Here is a 25,470-nt window from a genome sequence, read left to right on the forward strand (position 1 = left end):
GCATCTTTCACAGATTGTTACTATCTCATTACAAGAACGGAACATGGAAATAAAACGGTATGAAAAATAATGCAGGGAAGATTTCAAGCCAACTACAGTGCTATTAGAAGAGGAAGATGGTCAAAAAAGCCTCTCTCACCCATCCAAAACTACAGCTATCAGGTAACCTGCTAGTCTAATTCTCATAATGACAGGCAATCAAACATGCAGCATTATTTTCCTTTGTGACACTGGTTACATCAAATAAACAAAACATTATTCGACTCCTTTAAAATGACTCATTGTCGTTCTTAACTAAAGGCAAGGCACATAATATGTTTTATAAAATATCGTGCAAAATAGAAGAGGGATCGTTGGATAAAAGTCAAACCAATGTAGTACAAAGGTCAAATCCATCTGTGTCATTGGCTCTTTGCTCAAAGGGGGTTGTTAAGGAGGAGTTGGGGAGCATTTTGTTTCAGAGCTAATACTAAGATCATCTGCCATGCGCCCATGTCTGTGATACGGTGGTCATTTAAGCTTAATTCTCATGATTTTTCTTTTGAAAGCACCATGCACAGTTATATATAATTAATACATAGAGATTTCCATATAATTTTCATATCAGCACCATTAAAACAAGTCATGTATGTATTCTGGGCCTTATATGGTCAACTCAATAGAATGTCTATGCAAAGCCATTATAACAGGTTAGCTAAAGCAACCAGAGTTTGTGGATATTGTATCATATCGGTGTGTCTGTGTGTGTGTGTGTGTGTGTGTTTGTGAGGGTACCTAGTAAAGCTCTGATATGTGTTGATTTTGTCATGTTCTGTCATTATAAGGGTGTGTGTGTGTGTGTGTGTGTGTGTTTTGCTCAGTTGTTTGCGTTTCCTGTGGCTAAGCATTAGCCCATGCAGCTGAGGGGCTTGGGGGCTTGTTAGACCTTTTACAATTTCTCTCTGGGCATAAAAACAACCTCTCAAACTCCTACAACAATCCACAGAAGATGAAGCAAAACGTCAAAGTAAAAAAAAAAAAAAGATTTAGAATGAAAATCTTGCAATGTCTCAGGCACTTTTCATGGCTTCTTGATTTGGGTTCGGTAGCATTGTAGATTAAGCCCTGATGTTATTTCATTAGTACAAATCAACACATCTCAGAGTGCAGAATAACCCATTTCTGAGGCAACCAACCAGAGACATGCTGGTCGTAGGCGTCCACCTCCCAATGTACTCTGGGATGGGCAGCATAGCCACTGACTTCCATCTGTATTTCGTCGTAAGGCATTACAGCCCGTCTCACGCCAGACATCCACATCATTGACATTCCTACGGATTAAAGTGTATAATCTGCTTCAAAATAAAAACAGTCATAGTTTCTTGCATTAGAAACGTGGGGAATAAAAAGAAAGCCTGTTTTTTTTCTTCTTCTTAAACTATGGGAATTGTATAAAAGTAATCACATAAACATGGACACATTTACATACAAAATGTTGGATTGTTCTGATCAGCTTCTTAGCTACTAGGAAACCAACCCTCATCTATCGTGAGTTCAGAACATGACAAAAAGAATCGACCCGCAGCATTCCATATAATTAGGCCGAACGGGAATTTGCAAAAGAGGAAAAATAAAAATTTAAAGTAGTGCAATGCCTGTAATTTCCAATGAATTTAAACTAATTACACATAGAGAACATAAAATTCTATCCTCTACACCCAATACTGTCTAAGTAATGACAGAACTATATTTCAACTCCCTTTGTCACTATGTGGAAAAATCCACGAATCTACATGAATCAAAAAAAAACCTAATCTGTGAACTCACAGAGATGAATAAGGGACTACCAATGTTTATGACGCGCACAAACACACGGATGCACACGCACACACACTTACAGCGGGGTCCAGGGAATGAGGGGCTTTCATATTGCGCAGAGAGAAAGGTGCTAATTCACCCTTGCTATTCCCTGGCTCATCCTATGAATGCTGTTTCACAGCTCACACACACCTCGTGTAGCTTTTAACAGTACATGCCATTGCCTCAAGATAGGTGTGTTTACATGTAAGTGTGTGTGCATGTGTGTATAGACGCTGACTGTGATGTATAATGTCACTGAGGTACCACTAATATTCCTCTGATGCACAAAAAACATGACAGGTTTCCTCCAAAAAGTGGACTCCGTTACAAACGGCAGAGAATGCAATTTAGAAAACATCACCCTCTGAAAGAAACCAAGGACGCAGATACATGATTGTCAATAAAACTGGATGAAAAGTAGCCTTTTCGTTTCCTTTCTTTATCCAAAATGTCATGTGAACGGAAGCATCAACCTTTTCAGTTCCTTTTCCACGTCGTGTTGCCTTGCGCACTTAAAAAAAGAATAAAAACAGACCGCGCTCACCTCCAAACCAGTGGCGAAATGCTAGCAGAAAAACCCTTTCATTGGGGTTTCTCTTCACTGTTCATTAAGAAAATAAAGGATACTTATTTTGCATATAGGAGGAAGCAGCACCTGTAGCAGAAGGAGGGGACTGAAGAGAGGCATTCCAGGAGGCAGGGAGTCAGAGTGGGCCTTTTCGACATGTCCGCTAATATACGCCATAGATCGGGCTGACCTCCCAGAAAAACAAAAAACATCCTCCTCTTTTGTCTTCTTTTCTTCTGTTCCATCTATGGCCATTCTCTCACGCTCTTATCCATTTCCATTGTCTGTTTTTTAAAAAGTGTATCGAAGCATCTTATACTGTACGTTGTTATGCATATATAAATATGTGTGCACATATATCTATACACACATATTGTGTGTGTGTGTGTGTGTGTGTGTGTGTGTATATATATATATATATATATATATATGTGTGTGTGTGTGTGTGTATACAAATACTGCATATATATCTGATTTTCCCTCTTGCATCTCGTTAACAACTTTTTTCTCAGAAATTCCACACACAAAAAAAAAATCTAATCCATGTCTGTGCCTCCTCGGGTTCGTCTGCGTGTGTGTGATGATCAGTTCCCCAGATACCAGGACTGCAAGAGAGAGAAAGAGAGAGAATCAAAATCACCAAGACATCTGTACAAACACAAGTAACACAATACGGGGAGTGCTATGGGATATACAGCTAAATCAGATAAAAAAGTCTAGTCGAGATAGGTCAGCTTCATATAAATTGAAAGCACAGGGCAATTTATATGGGTTTTCTTAAACAATGGGCACCTTTGGCTTTGTAGAGTTTTAGAAGAATAAACTTTCTTAAAACACACTTTATTTGTCTTCTAACAAAGTTCAACACAGAACAAACATTCATCACAAACATTCATTCATCATTCTGTCATTTTGCCATTTTTCTCAAACCACATAAACATTTCCATCACATCTCAGATTGTGTACTGTTACAGCATTTTTGTGGTTGAAATTACATTTCTGAAATAAAAAGGCCAACTACTTTTGTCTTGCTACGACTTTCATAGCCAACAGTTTGCCTCCCATTATCAGAAAGCCACTGATTGAAGTTGTTTTTCATGAATCTTAATGCATAATCTGACAACTTTATAATTTGATCACTTTCATAATTCTGTTCACAAGTTATATTTACACATCCATTTAAAAGTTATGGGTCAGATTTTTATTTTTTATTTTTAAAGAAATGAACACCAATTCATCAAGGGTGCACTAAATTGATCAAAATGACAGTAAGGACTTTTACATTACATATATAAAAATTTAAAGAATTTTAACGTTTTGCACAAAAATGTAAATAATTACAACTGTTTTCAACATTGATGATAATAAATCTATCTATCAATGTATTAGAATGGCTTCACAGCTTGGCATAACTGGAGTGAATTGCATTTTAAAATATAAAATGCTGAATGTCACTTCACTTCACTTTAAAGAGTTTTTCAAATTGTAAAAATATGTCACTAAATGACTGTTTTTACTTTATTTTTGATCAAATAAATGCAGTCTTGGTGAAAAAAAAAGAAAGAAATCCCACCCTGGAACATTTGAGTGTAAGCAGCTAAAGAAACATCCATATACTCTGCTAAGTGTGTGAGTTGTGTGTGTGTTTAGGTTTTGAATGTGGTGGTGACAGTAAGTTGTATGCGTCCTGTGAGGATCTAAATAATGCAAAAACTCCCCAAAGCAGAATCTAATGAGCTGGAGGTTACAACTATAATCAGTGGCTTTCTGATAATGGGAGGCAAACACTTAGTCAGGGACCAGAATTGAGGAACCTATTAAAACTAATACAGAGTAAAATGCTATGAGTGCCAGACAGTGAGAAAGAGCTCAGCAGGATCCCACCCAAACCTTTTAAAAGCATAACAGGATTTTGGCTTTCATTCACAGACCACTGAAGTCTTTTTAAAATTTGACAAGGTTTAAAAACAGAAAAAAGGATTTCATGCCATAAGCCCCTGGCTCAATATTTTCCACTAAGGTTTTAAGTAATTTCACAGCAGTCCAACAGACGTCTTCAATTACCCCCGAATGTATTGATTTAATAATGCTAAAAAAGGAAAAGATTTTCCCATCCCCTGCTGAAGAGTTTGTATACATCAGACTAATGGCTTGATTCTTGTACAACACCAAACCACAGACAAATGACTCCACAAATCCACAATGCAGTGTCCAGATATTAGCACACAGCCTTGAGAATCTTTGTTAAAATTTGACACATTTAGGTAAAAAATGGCACCAAAGAGTTTTGGCAGCTCTTGGTCACTGATCAGCAAGAAGGGTGTTTCCACAATCTACAGACCACATGCAAGACCAGGTATCTAACATTTCATGCCACCATACAAGCAATTAAGCTTACAATACAGTATATAAACATCATTACTTACTGAAATCAGTCTATTTTGACTACTGTTTGCTAGCTAGCTGAGAATGGTGTGATTCTGATATGGAAACTTGAGTTTAGGTTAACCTTACACAACCCATGACACTTCAGCATAATTTAGAAACTAGTGCCAGAAAGAGAAAAACGTTTATAATGACAGCTGATACTGCTGGGAAATGCAAAGATGTTGCTTTCTGAGTGATTACTAACTACAGTGTACTGGGATGCAGTATTCCCAAATCATATTTCGTGTTGATTACTGGATCAAATTCAAGCCCAAGAGAGTGGCCAGTGTGGGGATTGTACTTGTTTTCAAGCCTTGTGAATTTGACAGCACAATTAAAGCCACTCCTTTGTCAAAATGCATTTCACTCGAAACCGAAAGGCTAAATGTTACCCTTGAATGCTTGAGAGGAAAAACTGAATTTATAAATATATTCTGGAGAAACACACACTCACAGACACATATATACTCCAGAGCTCTGGATATCATCTTGGCTTTGAGTTCAAGTGACAACACGCCATTTTACTATACTGAAAATGTCTCTTTATGAGATAAATCCGCAATCCTCTTTCTCTAGAGAGTCAAGTTGAGATTTAATATATTTCCAACATATGCTATGGAAACTCTATACTTTCTTTGGTAGGAAAATGTGCTGCAACATATGCCCCTCTTCTTGGTTGTGATATTCTCTAACATCACCTCAAACTGACGGCCTGATTAAAATTTACACTTAAATATGATCAAAACAGCTCAAGAAAATGTCATGTGTAGCATCGTCTCCTGTTGTTTCTTTGATTTATGTTGTGAAGGCCAACAGAAACTGGCCAGAAAGTGGGGAGTTATTATCAAATTCATCTCCACAAATGTTGATACAACCAAACCAATGCAAAACCACTAGTGAAGCTGACTAAAGTCATTAAATTAAACAGATTTTCAACGTTACCTAACTGTGAAAGTTTTCAGTGGTCAATTATCTTGAGCTGAGTCAGATCAAACTAATCAAGGCTGATTGGTGGAACAATAAACAAATGGGTTAAATGTAAAAGCTTGACTAAACTACGAGCACACCATATTGCCACATCTTATGTTATATTTAAATAATAATAATAATAATAATAATAAAATCTGGTTTTATTATTAAAATCAGTTTATAAAAGATTTATAAATATTTATACACTATAGCAAAACCCCAGATGTGAAAATTATACAGTGTGAACATTTGTGAAAAAATATATTTAATGAACAAATTTATAATACATTTGAGATTCATAATGGTACACAAATGTAATTTTTTATCATCTAAACTGTAAAAACAGCAAGTTTACGGCCAGGTATTAAAATAATATTCCAAGTATAAAATCTGGAGAGTAACCATTCCATCTTTGTCTCATCACACGGGTTTCAGTCCACCGTTCCAGAATGTTCTCTTTTGCCTGATATTTTCATTTTTCCTTGCACTAGGGCACATCCAAAGCTCAAACTTTCTCACTCACTCATTCTTTCCTGAGGACACAGAGATCAGTAGAGCCCAGGCTAACAGTGGTTAGGCGTTCACTCCAAACTAAATATTTAGTTCCCTATAAAAGTAGTGGGCTTTGTCTTTGTGACGGGTGGTTTAGGTTATGAAAATATAAAGCTGAGACGAAGGCAGGTTCATGGTCCAAGAAGGGGGACATATTAGACCACAAGGTCCTAACAAATGACAGTCTCTCCTTTTAATTACAATGCTTCAGGGGAGCTTGGAGGTTAGGCTGAAATACAAGCTCCTCTAAAAACAAAGATCATTAGCAACATACCCTTTTCATCAGAGAAAAGAAAACAACAGAACTATACTAAACTCTGAGTTTAATACAAAGATATAGAATGAGAGTGTCAAAGAAAGAAAGAAAGAAAGAAAGAAAGAAAGTAAAAAATAGGTATATTAAAAATAATTATTATAATAATTATTTACTTTTTATTTTTTAGGGTCAAATCAGGTAGGACAGAAACTACACATTTTTACTTTCCACCAGTATTATTTTAGTATTATTTCGATACTATTATATTTGTTATTAATATTTTCAGTTTACTTTACGTTTAATTTAGTTTTTAAAACTTAACAAAGTTTAGTTTAAGCATTTATTCATTTCCATTAAAAATGATTGATAAATTACATAAGTTATATTAGATTTTGATCTTTTATTTATATTATTAGGTTTAGTTGACAATAACCCTGCTTTTCACAGTGCAAACAAAAGAAATTTGAAAATGATTAAATTAATAATTTTTTAAGTAAAAAATATTGTTTAACAATAATAATCAAATTATTTTCTTAATAATCAGGTGTTTTGTCAAACTAGGTCTGGACAGTCAATGATTCCCAGGCAAGTCCAGTGTTAGTCTCAGTCACACAAGACAGTGTGGTCAATTTGATTGGTCACAGTGGTCTCTTCCTTTTCCACTCCCTCAAGCACAGGTTCATCTGACAATTACATCATGTCTGGTTTCCCCAAGCAACCAGACAGCCATGGACCAGACGTGACCATCACGGAGCAAATGAACGGAACCTCCTCTCCCCCGCTTCGTTCATTTGATTACTTCTTTCCCCCTCCCTCTCAGCTCATGACACTCTCAAAAGGACACAGACACACATTTACATGAGAGCTAGAAAAGTTTGGACTTTTCGCTAGTGGACAACTCACATGCAAAACAACAGTAAAGGAAGAACCTTAACTGCTATGTCTGTTTGTCATTTGTTGGGTTCAAGGTTTTCAAGAAATGGTCTTTAACACATACTAACACACACTAGTACTCATTGATCACTCTTCTGTCCCGCTCTCCAGGCACACAGCTCAATCAAGTGCATTTACACTTTTTTTATGGAGCTGAAATCACTGCAATGCAGCAGTGCACCTGGACTCCCGAGCCATGCAGTTCACCTCCACAGTCCAGATTTTACCTGAGCACTGCCGCACTCCCCAGCCAAATCCCACATAACTGCAAGCTATTACTTAAGAAAGACCTTTCAAGTCTTTATTTATGGGACTACAGGATTAATGAAGCCTCACAGAGAATCTCAGCTACTATTTTGTGCCTTTTAATCAGGTCAGGATTTTGCTGAGCATGCAAAAGTTTTGCATGTGATTCATAAATAAGAAGGCTGAACACACAGGATTATTTGGTGGACTGCAAAAACAAACAAAAGAAGCCTTTGTTTAATAATATTTTGTATATTTATCTAAAAAATATTTTTTGACTTGTTTTTTCCAATAAAAATAATAAAACAATCATATAATAATGAATAATAATAATCAATAATCATTTACATAAGAATTACAATTTTGTTGTATATTCAGAGAATATATTTAGTTTGAAGCACAGACTGCAGAATTTTTTATTTTATTTTTTAAACCTGAAATAAAAAATATTTTATATAAATAATAATATTCTCTGAAAACAAGTATTAATATTACATTATTTTAGTCTAATTTATCTTAAAACAAGAAAAACTATATTTAAAAAAATGTTATATAATTCCTATGAATTATACACATTCTTTGAATTACCCATATATTGGTTAAGGTGTTGTATCTACATTGGCCCTATATTTAATGTAAAGGACTATGTTTCTTTTGGCAGCTGAGCGTCCAGCGGTAGATCCTGTATCTGTTTATTTCTGATCTATAATTGAACACAGAAGACTTGGGTCTCTCAGAGGATCCAGACGAGCGCTGCTGTAGTGTTTCCTCAGGCACTGGGGTTCAAGGGAAATTTTCAAGTACTGCTTGAAATTAAGGTTGAATTTTTAACATTTTCATGGTGGTTAGGTTCCTCAAAGTTATCAAGAAAAATCTAAGTTTCCAGTAGATAAAATGCAGTTATTCAGTTTAATCTATAATAAGCATTATGATTTAATTTGAGGTCTGTGTTTGTGTGTGTCTGTTTTGAGAGTGGATGACCCGAGTTTGTGTGTGAATAAAATGTACATGGAGGTTTGTGTTGTGATACCTGTGCCTGATACAGACTGCCAGTGTCTCGAGAACCAATTCCTACGAAGGAGCGGTTGGCAGGTGGCGTCCCGGGAGCAGAGTAAGCTGAAAGAAAAAGGGAGAAACTGGAATAAAATGGGACCATAAAGTTGTGAGAGCATCAACAAGATGAGAAATTCTCAACATGATGCAAATCTCTGTAATGTCAGTTTCAATATCTGGTTCCCGGTGGATTTAGCGATTAAAACACAGTTTAATATTACTATATTCAGTACTGATTTAAAATGTAGTTTGAGCGTGTATGGCGTACATCTGTTTCGCACAGACAATGAATGAGTCACAGTTTCTGTGTTTGTTACCATCAGAGTGAGTAAATAAATATTCTGTGTGGAGGAGGCTCATTCTGTTGTCAGCTTATGTAAATTCAGTCTGTTGTTAGTGAATGTGCGTCTTCATCCCTTAAGAACTGTATTATCAGCAATTACAGAAGCTGATGTGCTTTCTTATGTTTCTTTGGAAAAGCTCCATGTCTTGTTAGTAAATAAGGAATCACCTTTATCAAACGGGCCTTTGGATAAGCTGACGTGATTACAGGACGTGATTCTAGCTGAATAATCATGCTGAGCATTGAGTCCGACTGTGTGAGATGGCGTATTGAGGCGATTGATCATCAGGGATTCTGCAGCTCCGAGGATGGTGAACATATTGATCTGTTCTCTGCATTAATAATTAAATTAGCATGATTAATGGACAAGGCAGCAAGCACTGGCCCATTAGAGCTGATCGAATTGTCATCCAAATGTATCTGTGTTGTTTATAGGGTTTACTGATAGAAAGACACTTGCTTTGTTTCTCTCTCACACTGAAATCAGCATTTTTTAATAGCAGATAGTTCACTTTGAAGCTGTTTTAAAATATATATAATTTGTTCCCAGTTGCAACATTGCTTGGCAACTGTAAAAAGCCTATAGTTATGCTAATTAACAAAAAAAACACATGACACATTGTTTATTCTGATATAAATAATAAATCATTTAAAATAAGTAAATATGTACATAAATGCACTACCATTTTTGAAAGAAGTCTCGTATGCTTACCAATGCTGCATTTATTTAAATTTAAAATAAATAAAAATTGTATATTGTGTAATGATATTATATTATGCCTAATATTGTATAAAGCAAATATATTTATATAAAATGTGATATGATAAAATAATAAAATGTGTCAACAACTCAAGCAGCCAAAACAACTGTGTGTTGTGTCTTTGTGACTGTGTAAATGGTTCATTACATGAGCCAGACCACTAACTCTGAGCCAGCCATCTTCATTTGTTGATTAGTTTATAAGGTTTCTTGTTCATCTTGCTTATTTAATCACTCTATAAAGGTATACTTTACTAAATCCTGGCCTTTAACTCTACCCTTTTATTTGTATGTCACTTGACTTGATTTTATAGCTAAAGCTATGGTCAGAGGTGGGACAGAGAGGGTGAACGAATGGACGGGTTGCAAGAGTCCCACTTACTGGGGGAGGTGGGTGAGCTGGCAGCTGCGTCTGCAGAGGTGGTGCTGGATTTGGACTCTGGGGGCAGCGTCAGACGGGGCAGGCCGGGGGGTGGCGGGGGGGCCAGCATCTGAGAGGTGATGTAGTGACTGGATACCTTCACCTGACCACTGCCATTCAGCTGCAGAGGAAGAGAGGGCAATAGTCAGCCACTGTGGGGAGGGATACCTCACTGCCTCAACACAGCTAACATCATAATACATGCATCTACTGTCTCTGTGTTTGTCTTACTCTCTCTTTATCTCTGTTTTTTTTTTCTTCAATGCTAAAACTCTCAGTGCTTTCTCTCAATGCTAAAAGAACTCATATTTGGATATTTGCATATTTTGGACTACCAGCTAAATATCATGGTTGACATCATGGAAGATTTTAACAGTTCTATAATATGTTAATAATTTTTGGTGAACTAATGCAGTGTTCCATTTAGTTTAAAAATTGGAATTTCCAACTTAATTGGAAAAGTGCAATATAACGCCACAAAGATTTCAAACTTTTTAAAAATGACATTTTGCATGACAATGAGGGCACAGTTAACTGTAAAAATTAATTCATGTTACTTTTATGTAATAAATGGCAGATGCTCATATCCTAAGTTACTTACATTGCATTCAACATATAGAACGTATTCATCAGTTCATGCATGACCTTGGCATTGCCATTGCTATACTCTGTTGTTTGAAGGAATTATTTCAAAATTAGATCCTACATTACAGAAAATAAATCCTGTTAAGCCAATAGTTATAGAGACAATTAAAAACAGTACATAACTATCTCTGTTGATATTTGCAAGAGAGAAAAAAGTTGTTAAATTACTAGAAAAATAAATAAATAAATAAAAGGGCTGTGGAATTCCCATTGGCAAAAAGGGTAGGAAATTTCAACACCCATAATACATTGGGTTCAATCCAACTGTCTGTAAGCGGTGATGGGTGTGTGTAACATGGAGAAAGAATACACATTATTCATTTACACTACTGACATTGTAACAATACAAAGTGTGTTGAAAACTGGCATACATATACTTTAATAATAATAATAATGAAGTCTTTAGGAAATCTCAAAATAATTATTCATTTTTCATACTAAAAAGGATAATATTGTGATGTCTAAATTTGCATGTAACATTTAAGAGCTGCTGTGGATTGTCGAAGGAGCAGATTTTTTCCAAACAAGCTGTATTTGTCTGAAGTACTTAATTTCTTTAGCTAATCAATTTTTTAAAGTGGAAGAAATCACTTGGTATCTGATGAAAATTTAAAGTCCAGTCACATATCTCCACCTCCCCCTGCCATCAGCAGTTATGTGGGAGAAACAGAGTAACGTTGTGCACACTGTTCTAGCGAACGGACCATTATGCATCGCTCTATCGTTCTACCCTGGCCACAAATCCATAAAACCCTCCATCATGTTCTCTTTGTCTCTCAGAGGGTTTGGTTCTTGTTTGCATTCTGTCGGAGTAAAACTGCACACTCACTGCCCTGCACAACAATAGCTGGTGAGTGAGTCAGCGGCATTGTGGGCCGGTGCGGCTGTTCTTTGTGACTGCTTGGCTACGGTCAGACTGCAGTAGGGGGAATTTCAATGAGTCTGCAGAATCGGCGGGGCACGGCTGACACAGGGCAAGATTCATAAATGTGTGTCTCTATCTCTTCCCCCATATTTGTGCCAACATCAGCAACACTCCTAGACACAGAGATCTCCTCCTTCTTGGCTGTATTTCCTGTTCTCTCACTCTCTCTGCCTGACGCGGAAATGGCATATGACTCTCCTACAGGCACCCCTGAGGATAAAGTGAGAAGCCGTTCACACTTTGTGTAGTTCTGCAAATCACTGTCAGAATGAAGCCATCCAGCCAGTGCTTATTCTTGGTCTACAGTCAGAACAAGCAGAATCTTCCCAGAGCTGATCACCCTGTTGAGTCAGTGATGTTACTCAGATGACATCCGGAACATGATGTCATAATGAGAAGAAATAACACTCAAATAAAGTGTTTTAGCTATTTTAAATATATGACACTACCTTAAAAACTTACATGTTATTTCAACTTAAATTATATAAAACTAAGTTAAAAAATTCTGCATCTTGGGTAACTTGTGTAAAAATGGAGATAAATTGGTTAAATTATTTTCAATAAATTTTTAATTTGAGTTTAAGTAATGGAAAAACATATGTTGTCATAACTTATCGATTGTATCATTTTTAAAGTGCTATATATATATACACATTTTACCTGATAATTCAATCTTTATTTTCATGTACCAATAACCAATAATTGACCAAAAACCAATAAGCGGTGGCCAATTCCAGCTGTTTGTCTAAATAAATAAAAAATGAAACACTAAAAACTAAAATTTTAAATGCCACAAGAGAATTTAGGCATATTTATATTTTTACATTTGGCAAGGTTAACATTTTATCAGTTCATTTTATGTAAACTGGCATTTCATTCACTGTATAAATTTGATCAGCTCATTAGTGTTTTTTTAAGATTAACTTTAAGTTGAGATAAGCATTCTCAGTTAAACATCACTAAAACTTCAAACAAGCAGTGTTTTTGAATGGGTACAGACCAAACCCCACTCAGCTTGTAGCCATGCCCCTGATAAGTTAAAAGGTTGCCTGAAGCAGCACTGCACAGACCGATCAGTGTATGACATCAAAGTACCACGAGAATGATTCGAAAGCATAAGGAGCGTCTGCTCTCTATAGCGGTCATGATACTTTGATGTCATACAATGATCAGTCTACACAGCGCTGCTTCAAGTTGAACACACCTATATACTCAGCCAAATAGGTTTTCATCTGTTGTCTTTGAGCAGTTGTGACGGAAAAAGGGCTTATCGATGCTTGTATTTAGACTGCAGATTGCTTTAACTGAAAGGGTGAAATCTGACCGTGTTGAGGCTGTGTGCTTCTACAAGACAGCGGTCAGCTCTTTTCGGCTCAGATTACATGGGCTACGATCCAGTAGGGCACATGATGGCATGTTTATCTGTCTCTTTTCCACTCTGTCTCACTCTCTCTCACTTGCACACACAAATACATAATGCAGATGCAGGAAGCAAGCAGTCAATCTCCTAATTAATCCCTTCTGGTTTAATTTAAAGGGGTTGTAACATGGATTTATTATTATTTAAATGTCTCTTTAAAGTCCACTGATGTTATTTTTTTTTCTACCAAAATTTTGCTGTTTTACATTTACTTGGCCTGAAGAATTAAATGATTCTTTTTTTTTTTTTGCTCTGAGTTTAAAGGGATAGTTCACTCAAAATAAAAATTGTCATTATTTAATCATACTCATGTCGTTCCAAAGTGGTATGACTTACTTTCTTCTGATTAACACAAAAGAAGATGTTTAATGAAAAATGTTGGTAACCAGACAGCTTTGGTTACCACTGACTTCCACTCTGACACAATATTTATTTTTGGGTGAACTGTCCATTTAATAAATGCTCCCGTTGCATATCAAATGAGCAGCATCCACTAAGTCAGGACAATCAGACTTGCTGTTTTATTCGACACAGTTTGTGACTGTCATGGAAAATATGACCCCTTTACTTACAAATTCAACTCCTTTTTAATTTGGCATACTAACAAATCCAGTGTTGAATATGAATTTACATGGCAGGCTCCGAGCTGTGCTTGGCTCATGTAAGGGACCATATGGGGTCCTACCAGAATTATGGCTGCTGATTGGTTGAGCTAAACAAGTGATGCTGACGATAGGGTAATTTTGGATATGTTTTCACGTACCCTCATATATGATTGTTAGAGTGTGAATGAAAGCTGAAGTCTATATAAAATGTATCAGCTTGCTCAATGGGATGATCTTACTGGGCTGGGTTGTTGATTGGACGGGTCACAGGCCAGAGAGACAAGATCCTTGAGCGGGTCTTGAGAGCTGAGGTGTGGGGGGTACCGGATGGCCGTGTGCTGGAAGTAGGTGGAGGCAGTCTGGGGGAGAATAGGAGCGCCAGGGAAGTGCAGAGACGAGGAGGGATGTGGACTCCGAGAGAGACCTGAAAGACATAATGATATAATGCCTTATTTACTGGAAGTATCTGCTGACTCACAATTGATGCATTTACTACTTTTTAGTACTTTTCAGTTCCTGATTATTGTATGTAAAAGAGCAGCATGAACATTTATTAACATATCTCATTTTATTTTCGACAGAATAAATAAGTCCTACAAGTTGAAAGGACAATAGGGTGAGTAAAGAATGACAGAATTGTAATTATTCTGTTAATAATTCCTGTCAAAATCAATACCTGTGGACTTCAGCTTTGAAACAAACAATATTTGGCATGTATTTTTAAATAACATCATCAAAGAACAGTACTGTTCAAAAGTTTGTGATCAGTGAGATTTTTTTTTTTTTCAGCAAGGATGCATTAAATTATCAAAAGTGACAGTAAATAAATTTATAATGTTACAAAATATTTCATTTTCAAATAAATGCTGTTCTTTCGAGCTTCTATTTATTAAAGAACCCTGAAAAACTGAAATAATACTATTATTACGTTAATATTTTCAACTTTGAACCAAATCAGCATATTAGAATGATTTCTGAAGAATCATGTGACACTAAAGCCTGGAGTAATTACAAAAATAAATTGGTGAGCATACTTCTTCACAGACTTCTTTCAAAAACATAAAAAAAAATCTTACAAATCCCAAAACATTTAAACATTAGTGTACCTGTATATAAACAAAAACGATAACGCTCACCCCCTTGCATTTTAGTTACAGATCTGATTAAGCCACACAGTGTATAACCAACATCATAATTAAAGAGCCCTTTGTTGAGATGGCACCTCCCTGTCATATTTAACAATCATAACTCTCTACAGAACACTTTGTATGCTGTAACACATTTGACAAAGCCCAGCAGAGGTAATATCAGCTTGATGTTACGGTGCAGGCAGCATATGGCTGACACGCTCCACCAATTCATCCATTCAGACTAATTGTTAGAGCATAACTCAGCTAGCTGTGATGCTCTAGAGACGACGGGTCACTGTACTACTATAAGAAATGACCTGACAGTACTCTCGTCTCAGCCCAATTAAACTGTGAATCATTTATCTGTGCATGTTTCATATGTTTCACCAGAACCTTTCTTACATTCACATGCATTCAGATCTGCCTCCAGCCAATCAACCACCGATATATAAAACCAAGTGTTTTTTCTTTTTCAATAATCTGTTTCATGCAAATGTACTTCACAACACAGAAGAAATCTGTCACTACTTACTTTAATGCACAATCTTGGTCTCAACATAAAAAATTCATGTTTTCCCAAGGAAAAAATGGTTTGACTTTGACTTAATTTTTCATCAAAGTGTAATAACTGAAACAACTTTCTTTTTCTGCTGTCATCCCTTAAGAAAGTGTTACCCAATAGCCAAATAACTATTTAGACCACTTATTTTTAGACGAAAAGTGGCTCCATTCTGGTATGTTATTCCCACTTTTCACCATCTAAACATTTCCTGATGGCTAAAATAAAGCCCCTACATTTTTTCTTGTTCATTTCATCCAAAAAACTTCAAATTTAAAGTTTCAAAATACTATGAGAATCGCAAATCATGTTGATTTTTAACAGAGCCTTATATAAGTAGGTTGTACATGATACTGTATGTTGATATTAGAAGAGACCGTTTAGATAACTAAACACAACAGTAGAAATTGTATATTTGTTCTCCCAGCTAGTCATTTGCTGTGTTTGTGTGTGCAGGCATGTGATGACAGAACAGACAGATATATGCACGTGTGTGTTGTCCCCTCACCGCTGTGCACTGCAATGACTGGTCTGTGGTGCTGTGTGAAGCTGAGACGTGGAGAGCTCTCCTGAGGAGATGGACTATCCATCTCTGTCTTCTTAACTGTAGGGGAGATTCCTGTGTGAGAAAGAGAGAAGAGTAGACAGAGATGGAGGAGAGAGAGGAGAGCGTGTGCTTCGCTTATATGAAATACTGCAAATTCAGTTCCATCGTTCTATACAAGGACAAACTTTTCTAAATCTAAAGGAAAGCTTAGTCAGCTAATTGATGAGCAATGCTTGGTCACTCTCGATGCTTCTGTCAGGTCACAGCAAATGCTTCTAGTTACCACAACTGACCACAAGGAGGTGCAGTGTGACGAGAGAACTGGAGTTTTAACAGTGCTGCAGTGCAATGCAGAAAGTGCTCTTTCTTTGCAGCCAGACCAATGGGATTATGGGAAAATATGTCTGTAGCTGATGATCTGCATCGGTTATTAAAGGTCAAAGCAAAGATACAGTCTCCATATGGATGTCAGAGTGATCTATTTAGAACCTTCCCGATATGGAAGCTTTTCCTAATAAGTTTCCAGAAACAGCCTTGTTTTTAAAGGAGGATATGTGGAGATCTTCTACATTCTTTCATATTGTTTGCAGCTTTAGGGTGCCATTTAAAGAGAGAGTTCCCCCAGAAATGAAAATTCTGGCATCATTTACTCACCCTCATGTCACGCACGTCAAACTGGTTCTTATTTTTTAAAACGTATTTTCTTCTGTGGAACACAAAAGCAGATTTGTATATTTCTTCCCGAACATTAAAAGTCAATGGGTTCCCACGTTCTTCAAAGTTTCTTTTATGTTCCGCAGACGGAAAAAGTCAAACAGGTTTGAAATGACATGAGGGTGAGTAAATGATGACAGGATTTCCATTTTTGAGTGAAACATTCCTTGAGGGACATGATGAATCATTAATGTAAACAGTTCCGCATTTTATCCTTCAGACCTTAAACCAAAGGTGCATGAGACCAGAGCAATTAGCTGGGAGATTGTTAAAGAGAAACTCATTTGGAATGTCAAGACAGGAAGCTAATTGGGCAGGGTCGGTCCATTGCAGGGGGTTCAACTGTGAGTGTAGAGATGGCATTTGTCCTAGAGGCTGATATGAGACCAGTGCTGATACTTCATACACAGGGATGGATTTCAGATTCAAGCTGGTTATGGATCAATGGGGAGGGGTGAAGCAAGGTCTCCTGAGATCTTAAGCAACAATTTTGGCTGGAGGGTTAATGTATATTCACAAGGGTGTGACAGAAGTCAGATGTTATGCAAGGTGTGAAACAGCAACTCAGCACCTTTCTAATCTCACAATAAGGTATTAACGCTGATCTGGAGCAACAAACTTGAAATATGTTTGCTCATGAATAAATATTAAACTTTATGACTTACTGCAAGCAAATTAATTTAAAATGCATGTAATTTTTTTTTTTTAATTTAACGCATTTTAGCTCTCTTTCAAAACAAGCAGCCTTGCCTCCTAGGCCTACTTCCTACACAAAACTGAATCTTAAAACCTCATGTTCGTTAGCATGTTGCTAAGCTAATGGCACAATACTCTTAATAAACAAAAATAACAGGTAAATTAATCAATGGGTAAAATAATTTCAGTTACAATAAACTGTTTATGCATCTTTCAACATTGAAAAATAATGTTATATATTTTATATATACAATAACATTTGACTAACAGAATGTGCTGAAAATTCAGCTTTACCTTTACAAAAATAAATTATAATATTATATAAAATATAAAATAAATAAAGTATATTCATAAAGTCATTTTAAATGGTAAAAATATTTCCCAATATTTACTGTATTTTTGATTCAATAACTATAGCCTTAGAGAGTATTAGAGACATCTTTCAAAAACATAAAAAAATCTTACCAACCTCAAACTTTTGAATGGTTGTGTAATAATCATATATCACACATAACTATAATTACACAACCGTTTGAAAATTTGGGTAAGATTTTGTAATATTTTGAAAGAAGTCTCTTGGATTTATTTGTGTTCAGAGCTTGTAACAATGCATTATGGGATTACATTCTCCAGAAAGGATACAAGTGTTAGAATCCGGTCAAAACAAGCTATCCTATAAGGCAAAATAATTCAGATAAACAACCTTCTTATCAGGAGTCTACAGTATGTTACCCTAAACTGCTCTCTCCATAGACAGTTGACTAGGTTTTAGACCAAAGCATTCCATTGAACTCTAATTTGACATATTATTAAAAGCACACCATGCAAGATCACTCAAAATCAAAAATGTTTCAGTACAAACAATGAACTAACATCAACACTGCATTTGCACCTACGAACCACACATCCTATATTTGCTCCCACAAACGGAACTTTCCCTACATAGATTGCTCATAGAAACTTCCCCTTATACAAGAGAGGTGGATTACAGTATGGTTTCTATATCTACTGCTTGCCCTACTTGAGCTGAACTTAGAAGAGCTGCTTCAGCATAAAAATACCTGTCTAAAACGATTTTTTAAGATCTTTATGGTGGGTTGATGGCTGTCAAAACCCCTCAGCTATTCATAGCTTCAATGGCAGTGATTCTTCATACCTTTTTCATTCATTAGTTATGCTTTAGCATCACAGGTGATTCTGATATGCACTGTCACATTTGTGTTATTCCCAATGTATTTCTTCCATATCACTACATAAATAGAAATGCCTCAAAACAGAACCACAAATTTGCATGATGAGCACAGCAGTAAACCAGCCAACCCAATTATTCTAGTTGTAATTCATTTACTAAGAAATGCTTCATGAAGATCTGAAGATGATGGAAAAATTATATTTGCAGAGGAGTAGACAACTGAAAGGTCAAAGACCGTACTATAACCATCTGTCAGTATAAAAAACAGCAAATACTGCTCCGAGGTACAGAACAGTACAGTGTAGAGTGCACTATGCAGTGCAGCTTTCTGCAAACTTTCACAAAAAATGAGAGTTCATGAATTAATTAGGACTTGGCAATATGCTAAGGAAATTTAAATCCAAGTTCAGTCTAAGCTTGTGATTTTAGACTTCCTCTACTGCAGCTGAAAACCTGATATGTTTGTTATTCACAATCTGAAAGTGCTACAGAAATGAACTCCATGCACAGTAGGCACCCACTAGTCGACAAATCGATTAGTTCTCACACTATACACTGCATGTCATTTCAGTTCCATCTGTACACATACTGACAGCAGGAAGAAGATTCTACTACAAATTATTTGCATTTCTATGTTATTATGTTTTTATGGTAATCTGTCAAGGCAGTAACTATTAAATACTTAAAACTACTAATATAATAACTTAAAACCACTGAAAATCTTGAATCTATCATCTATAAAACTATTAAACATTTTTAAACTATACAAATCGTTAATTAAACAAAGTTGAAATCAAATGGAATATGAATATTAAATGAAAATTTTTTTTATAGAATATTATATTACAATGAAATGTATACAAATAGCATAATGAAAATATTATTAAATATTAATATTTCAGAACCAACCTTACTTTATTAAGTTACACAGAACAAAGTAATTTGTTAGATCACTTGTTAGAGTTAGATCACTTAAAAATGACTCCATTCCTAATACACTTTTTAGAGCATAGTTTGACTAGATGAGTAGCCCTTCAAGCCCTCATGGCACAAGAAGAATGTCATTATGGTTGGTGTATTGAAGGATCAAGGAAACTGGAAGGTTGCTGGTACAATCAATATAAGTCACCATTGTGCTTTAATCCAGGTTGCTCCAGAGGGTTTGTCCCTGTAATAAGTTCATGGCCCAGTTCTATAGTTATTGCCCAATAAGTTCATGGAATGAACCTTTAATGAAAGCAAAGCAAATGAAACTTTTTATTTCCATTTGCAACTCTGTATTTCTATGTTAAAATGTTGTATTGTAAGATCAAACACAAGGCTCACCTCCTTCCATCTCCTCTGGCCAGTTGCGTGAACTGCTGGCAGGGGAGTTGGGAGAGGTGTAGTACTCGCCCCCTGGGCTGGTGTCTATATCATCCTCCATGGATCCAGACTTGTGTCTCTTACTTCTGTGTGAGTAAAAAAACAAAAAAGGAGAAAGAGAAGGAAAAAATTAATAACAGAGCAAAGCATTTAGTCAAATCTTATTTCTCACACAGATGAACAAATGCTCTCCTAAACTGTCTGGACGTGTCTTATGGATGTTCCTTTGGACCTGCTTTTACAGGCACTTAGCTACGAAAATTCACCTTTTGTTTTAGCTTTGCAGTGCGTTTAATAGAAAATAAATGCATTAATCAGGGCTGAGGCTTTGGCTAACCACAAAAGCAGATAAATCAAATAAACTGCCCTCAGCAGACCAGAGTGAGGGGCCGTGTTCTTTTACACTCACCCATCTTTCCCAGGTGCATGTAAGGATTTAGTTTTGCAATGTTTTTATTCAGCTTTGTGCATTGCCTGGGGTGGTTTTTGCCGTGACACACACATGACAAATGTTACTGTCACCGAGCTGTACTGGTGTATTGAGCTCAAAATGCCTCGGGCTCCCTCTGTCTAATTCAGCCAATATAGAAATAGTTAACAGCCAACATTTATCATGGAGAGATGCTGACAGGTACATTTAAAACTCTCAAAGCCTTGTCTAACCACCCTGAAATCTCACATGCTCCACAGTTTCAGCCTGGTTCGGATAAATAGGCCAAACAAATTCTGGTTTAAACAAATCAGCAACTGCTGCAGGCTGTTGCATTCATGGCAACACAAAGAACCACCAAACTCAAAAACAACAGCTGGCGTACAAACATCTTCAACAGTGTAGCTGCTGTTGGTTCTGGTCTTGAGGTAACTGGGTTGGATGCCACTACAGCTTTTGTTGAAGCAGACGTGAAAGTTAAATCAAAGTTAACCCTCTGATATATATATATATATATATGTATTGGCTGGGTAACTTTGATTTAACTTTCACGTCTGCTTCAACAAAAGCTGTAGTGGCATCCAACCCAGTTACCTCAAGACCAGAACCAACAGCAGCTACACTGTTGAAGATGTTTGTACGCCACTGGTGTTCTCGTGGGTCCAGGAAGGGTGTGTTGAGGGATTCCTGCGCCACCAGAGACGTGAGCTGCTGGACCCGCGATACGGACGAGAACTGCACCCGTTTACACGGCCGACCGGCCAGGATGCCGGGCCATCCGTCCCCTGCCAGCGCCACGGCCAAAGAGAGTGATGCGACCGATTGAGGAAGCCGCCGCCCCTCATGCCCCGGACCGAAGATGGGAGCGTGTGCGGCTGCCGGACTCCGCCCCTTACCTGGACCCTTCCTCCATGAACACTGCCCGACCCATACGAACCCTGCAGCACGACAAGGACACCAGATCCCCTGTTTATTTTGGACACTCTCCCCCTTTGGCCACGTTTATCCCGTTTTATTTTCTGTTAATAAAAGCCTCTCTGAGGCCTGACGCCACGCCCACTGTGTCTGTCGTTGGCTCCTGTGACAATATTTATGTAAATTATGTTACAATCCTACATGCTTGCCACATTTACTTCAGTCTTTAAGTTGAATGGAAACTCCTACTTAAATGCTCAGTGAGCAAATGGACTTAATACAGTGGACAGATATATTTTCAGTTACGGAAAGTAAACTACATTAAATACATATATGATACCTGAATAAAAGTATTCTATAGATCTTATAAATAAAAATCACAGTGCCTTTTGAAAAAGATCAAAGGTCATTACTTAAGGACATCATAAACCAGACACTGAAAAGAAAAATTTTACAACAACTGTGGACAATTTGGTAAAGTATATGGTTCACTCCTTAGTTAACATCAGACTGAACCACTGGACTGAATCAGAGGATGTTCATGACTTATCAAAGCTGGACATGGATGGATTCCTTGTTTTAATTTTGCATTGTAATAACCAGATGTGGCTTAATTTATGTGTCTTTTTTTATTCTTTACTGTACGTATGCATGCGGGTCAAAGACGAAAAAGTGTTTAAGCATAAAAAAAAGTATAATACTGCTTTAAACTGTTGTAGCCCCCCCCCCTCAAAAAAAATTTCAAAAAGTTTTCTGTTTTATTTAAGTGCAATTTTGTTTTTGTTTTTCTGAGCAAAAAATAAATATCACACATTTTCCCCAAATTTACAGAAGACACCCAGTAAAATGTCATTCAGTGTAACAATCTTATCAGGCATATTTACAACAAAAATCAATTTATGACATATTAAAAGACTAATTACTTTCACCCCAAATACTAATGAGTTGTAATTTTACATTTTTAACATTTGCCACTATCCTAGGTTTTGCCCATTTGTCAGTAAGAATTTTTTACTAATTTAAAACACAATAAAATTTAGTATGCTCCATTATTCTTTTAGATATTTTAATATGTACACGTCAGAATAAGCATGTTGTTTGAATTTTTGCATAAATATTTTAATATGTACAGGTCAGAATAAGCATGTTGTTTGAATTTTTGCATAAATATTGTGTTACACTGAATTACAATGTAACATTATTTCAACCAAATTCTGACATTTTATTCTCCAAAAACTTATTTGAAACCTTAAAAGTAGACATTTTAGTTACATTTAATGTGCTTTCTATGGACACAAAATCACTTTTGTAAATTTCTTTTGATGCGGACATCTTAACAACTTTGACCCATGCACAAATACAGGTCAAAAAACACCAGTCAAAAGTAGCTGAAGGACACAGTGCCTTTGACAAGAGGAGGTGAACCTGCTGCAGGCAGATGGTGGAGACGTGTGTACTTACCCACTAGAGGAGGTGCTGGGAAGGGTCCTCCTCATTCCCACCCCTGAAGGGTTCAGATCATAAGCAAGATGACCCTGCAGCTCTCCGAGAGAAAAGTTCGGCCCCGTACCCGTCACCACCGGTGCTGCGCGCGCACACACACAGACACACACATGTTATGATAAGCATAAAACAGTTAACAAAAAACTGCTGTAGAACTATTTTATATATATAACGTGCACTAGCATTCAAAAGTTTGGAGTTGATAATTTTGCTCACCAAGGCTGCATTTGTTTTGATCAAAACCAAAGTAAAAACAATATTGTGAAATATTTTTACATTTGAATTTTTTTCTATTTTAATGTATTTTAAGATGCAGTTTATCCCTGTGATGGCAAAGCTGCATTTTCAGCATAATTACTCCAGACTTCAGTATCACTTTATGATCTTTCAGAAATCATTCTAATTTGCTGATTTGGCGCTCAAGAAACTCGTCTTATTATTAATCTTGAAAACAGTCCCACTGTTTGATATTTTTATACAAGAACAGCATTTATTCTAAATCTATAAATCTCTTTGCTGTCAATTCTGATCATATTAATGCATCCTCGCTGAATAAAAGTATAAATTTCTTTAAAATAAATTAATCTTACTGACCCCAAACCTTTATATGGTAATGTATCTATCTCAACAATGACTAAAAATTACTTTGGTATCACTGTTTTTTTTTGGATATGGTATCAATATAATGCCATGTTATTGAACTTGTATTATTATAATATTCTTTAAAATAGCCTGAAGTATCATGTAAATATTGTGGTAAAGGAAAATAGTAATCATTCAGTACCATAATAAATATCAAAATACGATGGCAGAGAACTAGCTTTTGATACCTCCACTGTACCAAGGCCATGACTCATTACTGCTTGTATGGAACAATAAAAACTGTAGTTCACATCCTTATAAATCCCTTAGCACCTTCACATAAAAGAATATTTGGTGTTGAGCTGTGACTTTGTCTCTTTACTCACATGGTTAACAATGGTGATTGTTATCTAGTCTACAATAGACTATCACAGAAAAGTGATTGTTATCTAGTGTACTGTAAACTAGTGTTTTGCAGCACGACTTGCATTATGAGGGTGTAATCTCACACATTAATGTTTAAGCCCACGTGAAGCTTATGAATCTGTGCCACTGCATGTCTGCTTTTACCTGAGCTGACCTCTTTCTTAATATCGTTGCATTACTCTGTGTGTGAATGTGAATGTGTGTTCAGCTGCACAGTGATTGCTCGGGCTTAATGGACAGGCTGTATTTTGTGTGCGTTCAGTTATGCCTGAATGTGTTGTATGTAAATACAAAGTAGGAACAATGGGCTTATTGTTCCAGCACGTACTGTATGACTGTGACCTACAGTATATGAACACTTATATCAAATATTGTGTAGGACAAAAAAAAATACCTGGTTTGAGCATGTTGGTTAATGCTGATGAAATTGCATAATGCACAATAAAGACATTTAATTAATCTCAAGCTCTTAGCATCCATTCGCGATCTAACAGTTTGTTTGTAACTTGTAAAACTTTGTGATTGCACACAGGTGTGAGGAGTGATAAACAGCGGGCTTGCTTATTTGACTCATTTATAAGGCAACTGGGAAGAAGAAGAAAATAATTTCAGTTAAACACAATCAATTACGTTGGACAGACTGGCAGGATTCCTTTCCTTCTAATGAGGAACTGTCAAACCTGACATAAAACGGCTGTGAAACTGACGCTTGTGCCTGCTATGTGGACTTTGTGGGAGGTGGGAAGGGACAGATGAGATGTGAAGACAAGAAAAAAAGACTAGAAACTCAGACAAAATTATTCACTAAAATGCATCAGTCTCCCAGAGACGCTTTTAAAGGGACAGTTCACACAAAATTGAAATTCTAATAAAGTACTGTATAGTATATAAAATATAAAAGCATCTCACTTCTCGATACTTGCACCAGTTCTGTTACACTGAAGACGCCTGAAGTTATGAAGCTATCTTGAAACTCTGGAGCATCTGTTAAACAGATAAAGGAAACATGGAATAAATGATGGAACTTTCCAACACAAGGATATCACTGGCATCTCACTCACAAATAAATTGAATTTAGTTTTCATTTTTAAGTCACTCTGGATGAAAGCATCTATACTAAATGAATGCATGTAGAAGTTTTACATAAGCTCAGGCTGTTCAGCCAGTAGACGTGGCTTGGAGTGAATTACAAACAGCAGGAACTTTCAGATACAGTGTTTTACTCATCAGCTAAAGTTTTTTTTGAATCACCTTCATTTGTGTGTGTTTTTTTGTTTTGTTGAAAATATTGATATGTGCAATAAATACAGAATTTTAATATGCATAAAAACATCAAGGCTGGATTTATTTTTTACTAAAAATAGTAATATTGTGAAATAACGGTTTTATATTTTAATATAAATTTAAAATGTAATTCATTCCTGTGATGGCAAAGCTGTATTTTCAGCA

At 36.3% G+C, this 25,470-nt stretch overlaps 1 protein-coding gene across 3 annotated transcripts in view; it reads right to left on the bottom strand.

Moving 5' to 3' along the window:
* Positions 1-1,474: 1,474 nt before the first annotated feature.
* Positions 1,475-25,470, bottom strand: part of LOC132114679 (nuclear factor 1 C-type-like) — a 99,684-nt gene continuing 75,688 nt past the window's right edge. For 2 of the 3 annotated variants that reach the window (XM_059522936.1, XM_059522935.1), the window contains 8 exons: positions 24,931-25,005; positions 22,972-23,095; positions 20,127-20,251; positions 16,160-16,270; positions 14,202-14,386; positions 10,329-10,488; positions 8,821-8,906; positions 1,475-3,012 (listed from right to left, as the gene is read on the bottom strand). In XM_059522936.1, the coding sequence (XP_059378919.1) occupies positions 2,992-3,012; positions 8,821-8,906; positions 10,329-10,488; positions 14,202-14,386; positions 16,160-16,270; positions 20,127-20,251; positions 22,972-23,095; positions 24,931-25,005 (887 nt within the window). In that variant the 3' untranslated portion in view covers positions 1,475-2,991. Of the gene's footprint in view, positions 3,013-8,820; positions 8,907-10,328; positions 10,489-11,316; positions 12,279-14,201; positions 14,387-16,159; positions 16,271-20,126; positions 20,252-22,971; positions 23,096-24,930; positions 25,006-25,470 lie in introns of those variants that run through there. The other variant, XM_059522937.1, reaches the window with a different exon arrangement.

Source organism: Carassius carassius, chromosome 34 (genome assembly GCF_963082965.1).
Source record: "Carassius carassius chromosome 34, fCarCar2.1, whole genome shotgun sequence".
In the NCBI taxonomy this organism is placed as follows: domain Eukaryota; kingdom Metazoa; phylum Chordata; class Actinopteri; order Cypriniformes; family Cyprinidae; genus Carassius; species Carassius carassius.